The following is a 15173-nucleotide window of genomic DNA, read 5'->3' as shown; positions in this document are numbered from 1 at the left end:
ACCCGCCCACTTGATGTTAGCGTTGGGAATAAAACTTTACAATCGGTTTGAGCTACAGCCAATCATTGTGATCGTCACCAGATTCAGAAAGTCATGCACACAAACCTATTCCTAGAGTAAAGACGGAAGTACTTCAGCTGCTCCCAGACTCCTGTAGGAACAAGATTATGGGAAGCGCGAGCCTTTCAGATGCTAATGGAGTCCTTTGCCCGCAAACAATGATGAACTGCTCTGGAGTTAATAGATTTCTGTGGAAGAGAGTCATCTCTCTTTATAACAAAGCAGGATGTTTAGAAGTGAAGGGAGAAAACGTGTGTTGGAGTTTGTGAAAAGACCTTTTACAAGCTTTGTCTTGACACATAAGCTGCATTTCCCTTACAAATCACCAACAGGGAATGAATGGCATACTGGCTTAATAACCCCTTCATGGCCAGTTTGACTCGGACCACAATGCAGTAACACTTTCAATTACTATTTGTCCTCTTAAATAATATCATCAAAATGCAGTATCCTATTATGAACGCCGACACTGATAGATTTAAATGAAGACCCACTTCCTATAGGATACAACAAGCAGTCACTCACCTGCTACTCCCTAGAAGGATAAGGTAACAATATTCAAATGAAAAATAATGGTTAAAACATACTGGACCTGATGCTCAGATGAACATACACCCACTCGTGTAGTGTGAAATACACAAATTTCTACTGCGCATGGTCAGAAAACAAGCCACACTTACATGCATGCATGCAGAGTTGCACATATCTACACTGGCACTTCTTTACAACTGTAAAGGAGGAGCCGACTAACATAGGCAGAGTACAGTAAGGGTATGTTTCCGCAAATGCGGCAGAATAGAACCGAGATGCATATACAGCCATCAGGAGCCAGTGGCGGATCCAGGGGGATCGCCCCCCCTAGCAGAGGCTTGCTGCCCACGGCTGCACAGTATGTGCAGGTCCGTTCGGCAGAGACTGGAAGGGAGAGTGTGCTGCCCGGCTGCTCCGATTGTGATCAGAATAGCCCGGCAGCACACTCTCCCGGCCTGTCTCTGCCGAACGGACCTGCACATAGTGTGCAGGCGTAGGCAGTCTTAGTTTTCAAAAAGGGGGCGGGGACTAAATCGCCCCGGGTAAAAAAAAAAAAATTCTAGATCCACCCCTGTCAGAAGCACATCTTTTGCACGTACCCTCTATTTTGTGCGTGTATTTTGCTACTTTCATTTGTAGGCGAGAAAGAGTAATATATCTACTGTATGATGATCTATGATGATCTGTTAAACATTTCCTGGTTGTGTCTAAACATTTGTGGATTTATGAAAGCCTGTGGTAAACCTAGCGTATAAGCCATTGGTTCCCAAACTTTTGCAGTTCGCGGCACCCTTAGAGTCTCCAAATTTTTTCAAGGCACCCCTCCAAAATAATTACTGAGCAGTCCTGTTTTAGAACTAGTTGGGTCAAAAAATTGTAATAAGTATTTAGGTCACGACAGAAATACTTATTTAGTTGTGTGCAAAAATGCCCCTCTGCAACCAGGCACACTGCCCCCTCTGCAACCAGGCACACTGCCCCCTCTGCAACCAGGCACACTGCCCTCTCTCACGTTGCCTCCTCTGCCCTCTGTCCCCCTCCTCTGCCCTCTGTCCCCCTCCTTTGCCCTCTGTCCCCCTCCTTTGCCCTCTGTCAGACTGTCCCCTTCCTCTGCCCTCCGTCCCACTCACTCTGCCCTCCGTCCCACTCACTCTGCCCCGCGCCAGCCATAAAAAAAAGAAGGAACACAGAAAGTTACCATTCCGCCGGGCGCAAGTAGACTCCTCTCTCCCGCAGCAGCTGTCACTGACGTCAATATTCAGTGACAGCTGCGGGAGAGAGGAGGCTGCTGGGTCCCGGCGCCCGGCGGAATGGTAAGTTTCTGTGTTCCTTTTTTTTTTTATGGCTGGCCCGCGGCACCCCAGTGACAGCGCCGCGGCAGCGCACACTTTGGGAACCGCCGGTATAAGCTGTAGGTGCAGTGCATCTTGAGATGTCTACGACCCAGCACACATTTATGGGTGCCTTTTTCACAAATTATGAAAAAAGGACCTGCCTATCTTTAGTGGCAAATGTAGATTTACATTCATGTTTAAGGTGATTAAAAAAAAAAAACAACACCGAAAAAACTAATCAAAGTAAGCATTGCTTTCTTTCATTTCCCACCCAGCCGTCTCTGATGTGACCCCAAAGTTAGCACTCCCGATATGCAGCTGGTAAAATAGGACAAAACTCTGCCTGCAATTCTGTCATTCACAGCCCTGACCAGTAGTGACAGGACTTTCACATGCTAATGATGAGCACCGCCTCCCACCTGCAAGTTACAGCTCTCTGCCTTCCATACTAGCACAGAGTGCCAGGAGCAGTGACTTGAGGGCGTGGAAGCTGTTCTGAATAGGCAGATCAGGGCACAATTTTTACCACTTGCAAACTGGTGCTCATAAAACGTGCAACGGTATAAATTTCAATGTTAATTATCACTTATGACTGTAGTGATTAATTACTTTGTGATCTCTTAAAGTGTACCACTGGATACATGAATACAAACTGCAATAATCAGGTTACAGGCTTAAGCTAGAATTGCATAGATCACTATGAGAGATTTAATCAACTAGAGGAACTAGTCACATTGTTTTAGATAAAATTCAAGTTCAGAGGCAGTGTAACCAGTTCCTAAACGAGTTACCATGACAATGGTAATATGTCCATTGAAAAATCGTTGGTGACAATAGGATTTCTTGCTACTTCCCCCTTACTTTTGTGTTATTAGACATATTAGGTATATGAGAAAAGATCAGACTACTACAAGAATATCTGTAGGCAATGATGAATATATACTGGCATTTCTTGCTGTTGATTATTGTTTATTAGTTCTCGCCCACATAGGACGTAGCGATCATTAGTGAAACATTTCATTCTCTTATCTAGCAATCTATTCAATTTACAACCAATGTTAATAATTATAAATAGAATAATTTTAAATGGATAGCTTTCTATATAAAATATCTAGATGCCCATATTCTGTAAGGCCTCTTCACTGTGCTTTTAGAAAATCATTTCCATTACTGGACAAAAAAAACCTAAAGATCCATGCCTGTGGAAACGTCATATAAATGTTCTTAAAATGCTCTTAGAATGCTCTTCTATGAATTTTATATCTACTACCAATATTACAGGTACAAGTACCGCCTTCTTACATCAGATGTATTAGAACACTCTTTACACAAATATTTTAAAGTAGTAAATGTTGTAATTTAAAGGTCTGGGTTCAGCTAGAAAAATAGCTACCGGAAAGTTTCTGTGGCACTACATTTGAAACCTTTGGTTTATATCAGGGGTGTCCAACCTTTTAGCTTCCCTGGGCCACATTGGAAGACGACGAGTTGGTTTGGGCCGCACATAAAATACACTAACACTAACGATAGCTGATCATCCAAATAAACATAGAAAACATAGTTAACATATTAAACTTACTTGGAAATGAAGTTAGTAAGAGTTAGGAAACCTGTTGCAGAATCATGATTAAAGCAGTAGTCCCATTACCAGCTGCAATTTAACTTACCTGCATCTGCCCCTTAGTGGGGTTCGGGGAATTAAATGCCAAAAACTTTTTGTTCCTCTCTTTCTGCACCCATGAATCTTTTTTTTTATTGACCAGTTTGAAATGGTCACCGATATAGGTAGCATCAGGAGGACTAATAGAAATCTACAGAGATTTAAAGATAGGGTGGCGGGAAAAATGGCTCAAGGAGCAGCCTCCGATGAGGGTAACAGTGGGTGATAATTTCACCCTACTAAGCACTGCACATTTAAAATGGTTTAAAATATTAAAAATACAATCATCTCTTAATATTTATATTAGATACATACAGAGAACACAGCTAGTTCATAATTGCATGGTGCAGAAAGTCCAAATTCAGAGTAACAACAATAAGATACTGGATAATCTTTCACTGCTGCTGATAGTTCGCGTGGGTGACTCCTCTGTGCTGCGCTACGCAATGGATGTTGGGTGTGATGACGTCACCCCGACATTCACTGCGGGCACCGCACGGAGGAGGAGACCAGGGAGGGAGCCGAAGCGCCAGCTGACGTGACCGCAAGGTAAGTATTTTCTTTTTTGCAGGATATTTTTTTCATTAACAGCGCTGCCCCCTTGCCACAACCGCTGGGCCACATTTACACTCCATGATTGCAACTAAAGTCATGGCCAAGTTTTGAGAATGACACAGGTATTTGTTTTCACAAGATTTGCTGCTTCTTTTGTCAGATGTTGCTATGGTACACTGAAATAAAATAAAATTACAAGCATTTCATAAGTGTCAAATGCTTTTATTGACAATTACATTAAGTTTATGCAAAGAGTCAATATTTGTAGTGTTGACCCTTCTCTCCAATTTGCCCTGGAATGCTGTCAATCAACTTCTGGGCCACATACTGACTGATGGCCGCTGATTCTTGCCTAATCAATGCTTGGAGTTTGTCAGAATTTGTGGGTTTTTGTTCGTCCACCCGCCTCTTGAATATTAACCACAAGTCCTTTTGAAGCCCGAGGTGCGGTGCTCCAATCACCCAGTGCCGTGAAAAACAGTGCTGGGGGCTTGGGCCTTTAGACCCTTCCCAAAAAGGAAAGGGCCCCGTTGCTCCCTATCCCCCGAAACCAAAAGGCCTCTTAGGAGGACAGAGATCTTCGGACACCCCTTCACCAAAGCTAGGGCGTGCCCCTTTACATCCCCGACCCTCGGAGCCATAAGGCCGCTTAGAGGGCAAGGGTCTACCTCTGCCGCAAGGGTCGGGCAGTCCCCTTTACCCAGAGGTTGGCCGAAGCTTTCACCGGGGGACTGGCTCTTCAACTCTCCCCATAAGGAGTCTCAGACAACTGAGGGAGAGGGGTTCCCCTTAGGGTAAAAACCCAAACCCAAATCGTGCAAACAATAATCACTCAAAATGAAATCCGTGCAAAAAGTGCATAAGTGCTATACGTTGAAAAAAAATAAAAAAAGTGCCCATAAGCCCCAGCCTCATGACCGTGAAATGTGGTGCAGGGTTCGCTCTTAGTGTATTGTGCTCTGTGCATGTGATAATGGACCACCACCACCTATGCATTTTCAGGTCACCTCCAGGCCCTGTCCCCCCAAGGGACAGACACCTCGAGCCACCAAGTCACCACCTGCCTTCTGGCATCAGACCAAGGAGACCCATTCCTTCCAGGGCATTCGGATTTACCCCTTCTAAGACAGGAACTACACTTGATCTTAGCCAAAAGGCCAATAGTGTTGCTCTTGGAGGATGTTTTGGTACCATTCTTTATTCATGGCTGTGTTCTTAGGTAAAATTGTGAGTGAGCCCACTCCCTTGGCTGAGAAGCACCCCACACATGAATGGTCTCAGGATGCTTTACTGTTGGCATAACACAGGACTGATGGTAGTGCTTCCCTTTCCTTCTCCGGACAAGCATTTTTCCAGATGCCCCAAACAATCTGAAGTGGGATTCATCAGAGAAAATGACTCTACCCCAGGCCTCCGCAGTCCAATTCCTGTACATTTTGCAGAAAATCAGTCTGTTCTTGATGTTTTTCCTGGAGAGAAGTGGCTTCTTTGCTGGCCTTTCTGACACCAGGCCATTCTCCAAAAGTCTTTGCCTCACTGTGCGTGCAGATGCACTCACACCTGCCTGCTGCCATCCCTGAGCAAGCTCTGCACTGGTGGTGCCCCGATCCAGCAGCTGAATCAACTTTAGCAGAAGGTCTTGGCACTTGCTGGACGTTCTTGGGCACCCTGAAGCCTTCTTCACAACTATTGAACCTCTCTCCTTGAAGTTCTTGATGATCCGATAAATGGTTGATTTAGGTGCAATCTTACTAGCAGCAATATCCTTGCCTGTAAAGCCCTTTTTGTGCAAATAAACAGATAATAAGCGCTCTAAGAAAAACATGGGAGACCAATTGACACCCATTATTAGGTTCAGTGTGGACGGTGATATTGACTGCTCAGTATCTCCATTTGGTGATTATAACATCTTGGGGCATATCGTTGGGTCATCTTGTAATCTACCTGATTTCTCTGTGATTGCTACCTATACATCATCTGGTACGGGCATTTGTATCCCGGTTTTTTATGCTTTTAGAATAAAAATATGTTTTTACATACTACATCAGTATATTCCTTTCTTTCCCTCCGATTTATGGTTGAGAGGAGAAGATAGGACAGACCTCAGTAACAATCAGTAGCTGTATATCCGGGACATACAAGGACTTATAAAGAACACTCCCGAGAAAACAGACGATTTATCTTACAAGTAACCGCTACGGGAATGCCAGTTTCACTTCTACTGTAAGTTTATTTTCAATAGATCGAGAGTTTGAAAACTTCTCACAGCTTATGAACATTACGGATACTGCAAAGTCAGTTTTAGTATATATTTTCTGTATATGTTGAAAACTCAGTGGCGCTGCAATCACTCCCATATCTTTATATAATACCCATTATTTTAGATAAGGATGATTACCCAGCCTTACAAGAACTTGAAAGTTTAGCGTCAGAATCCCTAAATAATCCAACCATAGATGTATAAAGATGTATAGTGTGGAATCCTCAGCTCTAATAAAGATATTGAAAAATAAATCAAATTTCTCCTGCAATATAAGGGCCCCCTTGTTGAAAGCTTTTATAAAAAAATTGATGGGAGGACTTCAGAGTGTTATGTAGTCAAGTAAACAAGGAAGCATTTAAAGATAATTTAACAAGCTGTGAAAGATTTTCTCTGAAGAAATTAATTTCAGATAACACACTCACTATAAAGCCAGCTGATAAAGGCGGCGGTATAGTCCTGCAAAATACTGAGGAATATATAAAAGAAGCCCTAAGACAGCTAACTGATACAAATTTCTATACGAGATTGGATAAAGATCCCCCTTTTATATATCAGAGGGAATTTAATTGCCTTCTTGTCGGGAATTTAATTGCCTCCTTGATGATGCGTTGTCAGAAGGAGTGATTACAAAGGATGTATATAATTTCATATATATATATATATATATATATATATATATATATATATATATATATATATATATATATATAAAATATCCAGTTATACCTACGTATTACCACCCGCCGAAAATTCATGAAGACCCAAAATCTCCACCAATTATTTCCAGCATAGGGTCTCTTACGAGCAACTTATCGGGATTTGTCGACACCCATTTACAGAAATTTGTTTTCACTCTGAAGACACATTTGAAAGATACAACTAGCTTTCTACAATTAATAAATGGTGTAGTATGGAAATATTCTTATTGTTTTTTCACATGCGATGTTGAAACATTGTACTCGAACATTCCACATAAATATGGATTAGAAGCAGTGGAATATTTCTTAAAACAAGATACTGCTATGAATGACCAACTGTCGCAATTCATTTTAGCTTCCATACAGTTCATCTTGGAGCATAATTATTTTATTTTTGATTCAACCTTCTATCTCCAAACCAAGGGTACGGCTATGGGAATCAGGTGCGCTCCGAGCTATGCGAACCTATACATGGGCCTCTTTGAGGAGCACTATGTGTGGGATTCGCAGCTTGGGGCGGGCCTGGTTCTATATGGCAGATATATTGATGACATATTTTTCATCTGGGATGGAGGCGAGGACTCCATTTGCTCTTTTATATCTCATCTAAAGGAGAACACCTTCAGCCTTAGATTTAAAAGTATCAGAAGTCAAACACAGATTCATTTTTTAGATGTATCATTATATGTCACCAAAGGCAATATTGCCACATAGACGTTTACTAAAGATGTTGATACATTTAATTAATTACATTTTAAGAGTGGACATGCAAGAAAATGGAAGATGAACATACCCAAAGGGCAATTCTTGAGAATACGCAGAAACTGCTCAGAAATCTTAGATTATAAAGAGCAAGCCGCTTCGTTACATCAGTCATTTATTAAACAGGGTTACCCCTGTTCATTGTTGGAAACGTTGAAAAAGAGGTAGAACAGCTAGATATAAGTGTATTATTGGTCCATAAAGAAGTACTTTTAAATGAACCTCAGGATAGGTCATTAGTATTCGTGACCCAATACAATAATTCTGCGCAAGATATTAGGAGGATTATTGTCAAGAACGCAAACATTTTCGAAATGGATGATCTCATTGGCACCCAAATTAATAAAGGGAAAAATATTGTTTTTAGGAAGGCACGTAACCTTAAGGATAGCAACAAGCCATTTTCTAAGATCTAGAGAAAAAATCGTATCGACACCAAGACAAGTTAATAATCAGATATTGACAAAGACCAGACACCAAACGGATGTTTAAGCTGGCTCAGTAACAGACCGTCTGGTTTCTACAGATGTGGGAGAAAACGTTGTCCAACATGCAAATCAGTAGACCATGGAGCTAAGGAATTTACATCTTTTGTACCCAACGAAACTTTCTCTATAACTAAATCATTGGACTGTAGGTCCAATTATGTCATATACCTTATAAAATGTAAATGTGGTATGCAATATATAGGACGCACCATCAGACCAATGTACTTGCGTTTTCTTGAACATAGACAAAATATTATTAGGAACGTAAAAACGCATACGTTGTCTGAACATATCAACAAATGCAAGGATGGTAATCCGAAATATGTTAGAATTAAAGCTATTAAACAAATTGAAAATACCAAAAGAGAGGGTGACAGATTTGTGAATTTATGTAAACGTGAAGCTTATTGGATATTTAAACTTAGAACGTTATCGCCTCACGGTTTGAATGACAGCTTGGAATTGAATAATATATGAATGATTCCTTCTGTACGTAATTTATACATATGGATACATGTCTACATAGGAGGACATGTACTATTATATGCATATGTAATTGGGTACAATTGATATATATGTATATGGATAAATCAATTGATATTGAAAATGTTTTTTCACTTTACTGTTTGTAAGGTTTTTAGCAGTATATCGATTTATTCTGTCATGCATCTGAGATTGAGAAAAAAATATTTTTGATTATTATTAATATTGCCTGTAATTAGCATGTTTATTAATATATTTATATAATAATGATCTATTACTGTGACCTTTGGCGAGTTACTACAAGAATCAGCCAGATATATATGTGTCTATATAATGTCTCTGTATCCGACACATTGAATTTCTTCAGTATACCTATAGTTTATGATCTAAGTAGATAATATTACCATACCTGGCTAGATTTAAGTTAGAAAAATCTACATAGTAATACAAAAAAGGAAGCAACACAAAAAAGGAAGTAACAAGCTCGTTAAAACTTTTATTTTACCATATTATTCAACTGACAAAGCTCAATAACTGATCAGCCAATATATCCAAGAAGTTGAATTCTACTTAGCAACAACAAGAGGAGAAATTATGGCATTGGAGCAATTCCTTCTAGTATTTTGATTGGACGAAGACCGAGGAGAGAAATTAAAAGGCAGTTGTTATGGAGTAATTTTATGCAATCCGGTGAATTAAGTAAGCAGACTTATTAAGCTGAACGATATTTCTCACATTGCAATATATGTTAAGCTGACCAACTCATGCCAAAGCCCTCCCATTCTGGTCAGTCCTAACATGATCAAATGCTATGCTTTTTTATCTGGGCTAAAGGCTTACCTGAACACAGCTTTTAAAGGCAAGACTTTCCCAAGCACTAGCAGCCATGGGGAAAAGAAAAGGGCTGAGTAAGCTGGGGCTTCAACTATAAAAGTAGTAAACAATAAAATAAACATAGTATCTGAATGAGTAAATTCATGAAAAAATTATCTAATTGATTATTGCACGTGAAAGCTAAATAAGAATTATTTTTAGGAGGTTGAAATGCCAGTTTGTTAAACTTTCATTATCATTTATTTATATAGTGCCAGCAGATTCTGTACCGCTTTACAATTGGGAACAAACAATAATAAAACAATACTGGGTAATACATACAGACAGAGGTAAGAGAACTCTGCTCGCAAGATTACACAATACCTTGTGAAAATGATGACGAGATCAAGACACAGAAATAAAAATAAAAATACGGATATTTAAACAAATATGCATGACATTCAGAAGCTAAGAACAAGGAACTGCATCTTACACGAGAAACGGGCAAAAATGAGAACAGCCACCCTTAATCAGATTAGTGAGTGCAAATGTGACTATAAAAAAGGTGATTATTTCATCCGAAAAATCAGCAAACTAGGGTTATAGTGGTATCATTCCAAGGGAAGAGAAAGCACATCAGAGAAAAAAGGTGAGTATGCAACATGCTTCACAAAGAGCAGGTAGGAAAGTGCAACTTTTAGAACAATACAAATGCAAAACCATTTATAAGAAAAGGTAGCTCTATAACGTCATGCATCTGCCATTCAGAAAAAGAAGTATATTTCAGGAGGATGAGTGTGCAAGATTAAAAGTAACAGCATTGCTCAAAATTCTGAACATGTGACAGGCACAGCATCCTTCTGAAGGATAATTGTACAAGCATTGTTCAGAAGTGTGGAAGCAAGGTGAAGCTTCAGTACCGGAGGGTACTTTGTCTAACACAGCTGCTTGGCAGAGCAGGGAGCCATCTCCCTAAAGATACTCTATTACACCCAGAGAGCCACATCCAGTCTGCATAACATCATTAATTGCATCCCTCAAGAGCCCCCCACACATCAAGATCTAAAAGACAGGATGCTCAGCTGCCCTGTGTGTGTGATCTTACCTGCCTATACAAAACCACAGCCTCTCCTGGCAGAAGCTAGTCTGCAGTGACTGTCTTACATACAGTTTTAACTTTACAAGCTCTGAAAATGGGTGTTCAAGCAGTTTGGCAGTGTAAGGATTACATCACTTAGATTCTGCTGGGATTTGTGCAATAATAGCGACTTCAAGCTTCATAAAACACTCTCCCCAGACTGCTGCTCTTCCCCCGACTTCCCCTGCACTCTGGAGCATTTACACCACTCTGTCTTACAACAACAGTTTAACCAAACATGTTTTTACGGTTATTGTCAGTAACTGAGGAAATATGTACACAAAACATGAAAGTTTAGAATAAAAAAAAACCCAAATACCTTCTTTGGATTCATTTGTTCCAGGACGGCTTACTTCTACGTAAACTTCAAATGTGGTCTCTGGGTTTTGCCTGAAAGAAGATGTATGTTTTTATTAGGAAGCTGCAGTTACTGTCTGCAAGATTTGGAATTAAATAAATCAAAAAAAGCAGTCAAACAAATAAAACTGGGCTGTTTGGATTGATTGTTCATTAACTAATTCAAATGAGGAGAAGCCACAAGACATTTGTTTTTATTTATTGAAGCAGCAGTTACCAATTGAAAAAAAGACGCATGTCACGAGACAAAATATCAGTAACTTATTATGTAGGACAGAACAGAACAGATGTGTATAGTTCAATTTAATTCATTAATTTACCTTTTGCATACGTCTAAATGGCTAGTAATAAAGATCAAGTTATACAATGATACATGAGGTTTGGGGGAGTTATAGAGGTTGTTGTGGTCTCAAAGTGAGTAGTGTGGGCCTAAATTGTGCCCGGAGGGAACGAGGTGTTAAACTAATACCATTGGTCCCAAGTTTTGGTGCTTAAATTAGGGTGTTATTTACCATCGTCGAGATATATTCCATAGACAAGACAAACCACATTTGACTGTGTAAAGATGGGCTTGGTTGGATTTTTTCTAGCCCCTTGCAAATTACGAATGAGGTTGAATTGCAGATATGCATTATTAGCTTATGCGTTGAATTACTCGTGGACTTGAATTAGTTGTTCTTGAGTGGTGCAAATGGGTTGGTATGGACATGAATTTCAGTGATCTGCCTGATTAAGTCCATGGTAGTGAGTCACAACCATTACGCAGTTTCTCCAACACTGGTTCAACGCCATGGGACAAATAGTAAATCATTTGTCAGACACCAAGTGCCATCTCCAAACACAAAGAAAATAAATACTTTAAAAAACAAAAAATGCAGGGGGAGGGAACTGTTTTCGTTACAAATATATATTAGGGAATTTAGACTGTAAGTTCCAATGGGGCAGGGCCTAACGGGAGTGACAAATATTCTCTGTACAGTGCTGCGGAATTGGCGACCCTATATAAAAAAAACGTAATAATAATTATGATGATGAATGCTATTCTGAAAGCTTTACAGTTTTATTGCTTGGTATATGCAATTCATCAACCATTATCATTACTACACTTAAAACCATCTATGTTTACATTGGTCTATTCCTATGGAATATTCTTCAAAAAAGAACAGTTCAACATAAAAACAAATGATATCTTGCCAAACTAATGACATGTAGTATTTTATTATTATTATTATTAATTTTTATTTATAGGGCGCCACAAAGTATCCGTAGCGCCGTACAAGGACAAACAATGGCACAGTACAAGTAACAGTAAGCACTATAACTCTGGGGGCTCAGGCACAGCATGAAAGAGAGGGAGGGAGGGGAAAAGTGAGTACAGGCAGGTAACTATGGCCCAAGAGGGTGGGCACGGATGACAGGTTGAGAGTCACTGAGGGGAGCGGAGAGAAGCGAGAGGAGACAGAGGGCAGAGGGACTGAGAGGAGGTGAGCTGAGTAGCTGGAGAGCGCAGTTAAAAGTGATGGAAACAGAAGGTAGGAGAGCCCTGCTCAAAGGAGCGAACAATCTAAAGGGAGGGGAAGACAGATAGACACATGGATGAGACGGAGAGACGGGAGGAAGGGGGAGAAGGGAAGAAGAGATGAGAAAGAGAGGTAGCCGACCGGTGGGAGTTTAGGCATGAGACTGGAAGGCTTTAAGGAAAAGGTGGGTTTTTAATGTTCGTTTGAAAGAGGACAGATTAGGGGAAGTTCTGATGGAGCGGGGGAGCTTGTTCCAATGGATGGGAGCGGCGCGGGAGAAGTCTTGGATACGTGCGTGAGAGGAGGTAATCAGAGGGGAAGAGAGGCGACGATCGTTGGACGATCGCAGTGAGCGGGAGGGAGTGTGAATAGAGATAAGGTTAGAGATGTAGGGAGCAGTGGAGTTGGCGAGGGCCTTGTAAGTCAGAGTGAGGAGCTTGAAAAGGATTCTTTACAAACATAATTCAAAATTAAAAAAAGTTGTAAAAGTGTAAATGAGGTTTGTGAAAACATACAACTAATATTACAAAAAAATGTATTAATGTTTATTTTTCCATTTTAGGCAAAACACAAATAATACTGTGTAAAGGAACATTAAGAAAATGAGTTATTTTGCCATGCACATAAAGAAGGGAAAGAAGTGAAAGGCAGAGTGTGGGTTTGCCCTGCTGTGTGCCAAGATAAGGGACTGTAAACACTGATCCATCCAGTGCTTTGTTGGCCAGTGACTGAAACAAGTGATGTTCCTTTTCCAATGTATGACAAGGTTTAGCTTGTTTCATTCTACAAAAAAAAAAAACTGTAGTATGTCCTTAAAAACAAACACAGTTGCACCTAGATGTATTGGTTACAGTACAAACCCAATGCACTGTATTATTCCATATGCACCCATGTATGCCCGATTACAGCACCAGAGCACCCTTTCCAGACCAGTTTGGCTTTATACCATTATTTCTGTATTTTTAGAACTTACCTGTTGCAAATTACCTTGTGAAAGTGTTATATGTGGCTGACAAAGCTTGAACACATCTCCTAAAGATTGGACTTCCATAATTATTTCATTGTAACTATAATACCAATACTTGTGATATACATAGATGGGGCAAAGTTTATAACTAGAATGGGGCCAACTTACTGTAATATAGACTTGGTTCATAGCAGCTTAGTAACATGCCTGTCTAATACAGAAACACTGAACACATATTAATAAATATGAAGTAACACAGCAGGCTGAAGTCATTTCAGGGACAGTTCATGGATATCGGTATCGAGCCGTCTCCTACCCTAGAAACCCTGGCAGTAATTTAAAATTGGATCAGATATTGCAGTCCTCCAGAAGAGTAGAAGACCCAAAATGAAAAGAAGTTCATAATGCTATGGTCAGCGGAGGTGGCAGATGTGTAGATGGCAGCAGTAGGTGTGTCCTTTGAATCATCTACGAAATGATAGGCAACATGTGTGTGGCATTTGCAAATGAACATGTAAAGAAAAAGAAACATTTCCAATTTATTTTTGGTTTAATGATGGTTACTATGTATAAAACCAACAAGTTCATGTATTGTTTGATTGTTGAAATAAAAGTGTCAATAAGCCATGCCAGCAGCTGGCACAGGTTGCCCACTGGCTTATTCCAACTTTATAAGCTTTAAGGAGGCACATTTTATATAGTTTGAATGAGAAAATATTAAAATCAAGTTGTAATAATAAACAAACCAGATTAATACATATCATGAGCAATATCTTATAGGAAGACATGACAAAATCAGTAGCACTGTTAAACAAAGGTACAATATGATTATCTACTATAAGATTGCACTTAGCCAAGAGATGTCGCCAAGTGATGACACATATCTCTGCTAATACCGAGCAATTCCTACCGGAGATGCTATTTCATGACCATCTTCTCTGTGTTTGGGTGAAAGTGGCAATCTCATGTAACGTCCATTGATTTATAAAAATATAGAGTACTACTGATAAGACTGGATCTTTGTCAATCATATTTTGGCTCTGACCAACATATGTGAGGTTCCTATAATGGTACTGATTGCACTAAATATTGCCCCTTCTTCCTTTCTGTTCCCCAAGCAATCACCCCTTCCCCTCAAATTGCAAACTTCAATATACACACACACAAATGTTTGACAAAGCCATGTGATAACATTGTACAAACTTGCACAATGCATTACAATTACAGAAAGAACCATTGTTACATATAGAAGTGTAACATGACTTGAAAAAAAATGGAAATATGTACATTAAATATCCATGAAAGAGGCACTCATGTCTGTGACAGTGATTATTATTTACTGTCGACTTCACCGGCACAAACTGTAGGATTGGGGTGCACCATCCGTTCAATTCTATTTCCAGTCCAAGGGCTAAAGATATAGTTAATAAGAATTTAGCACTCAGCAGGTTTCCGGATGCGAGGCAAGCCTATGAAGGGCAGAGAAAGAGGAAGGGAGCGTGGAGAAATATATACTTTTACATTAACAAAACTGAGCTATAACT

At 39.9% G+C, this 15173-nt stretch overlaps 1 protein-coding gene across 6 annotated transcripts in view; it reads right to left on the bottom strand.

The window, feature by feature from the left end:
• Positions 1 to 15173, bottom strand: part of DENND1A (DENN domain containing 1A) — a 525768-nt gene that overhangs the window by 499341 nt on the left and 11254 nt on the right. For all 6 annotated transcript variants that reach the window (XM_075184725.1, XM_075184728.1, XM_075184727.1 and 3 more), the window contains exon 2: positions 11105 to 11175. In XM_075184725.1, coding sequence (XP_075040826.1) covers positions 11105 to 11175 — 71 coding nt within the window. The remainder of the gene's footprint in view (positions 1 to 11104; positions 11176 to 15173) is intronic.

This window comes from Mixophyes fleayi, chromosome 9 (assembly GCF_038048845.1).
Source record: "Mixophyes fleayi isolate aMixFle1 chromosome 9, aMixFle1.hap1, whole genome shotgun sequence".
In the NCBI taxonomy this organism is placed as follows: Eukaryota; Metazoa; Chordata; class Amphibia; order Anura; family Limnodynastidae; genus Mixophyes; species Mixophyes fleayi.
This window is presented reverse-complemented; position numbering and strand designations above follow the sequence as displayed.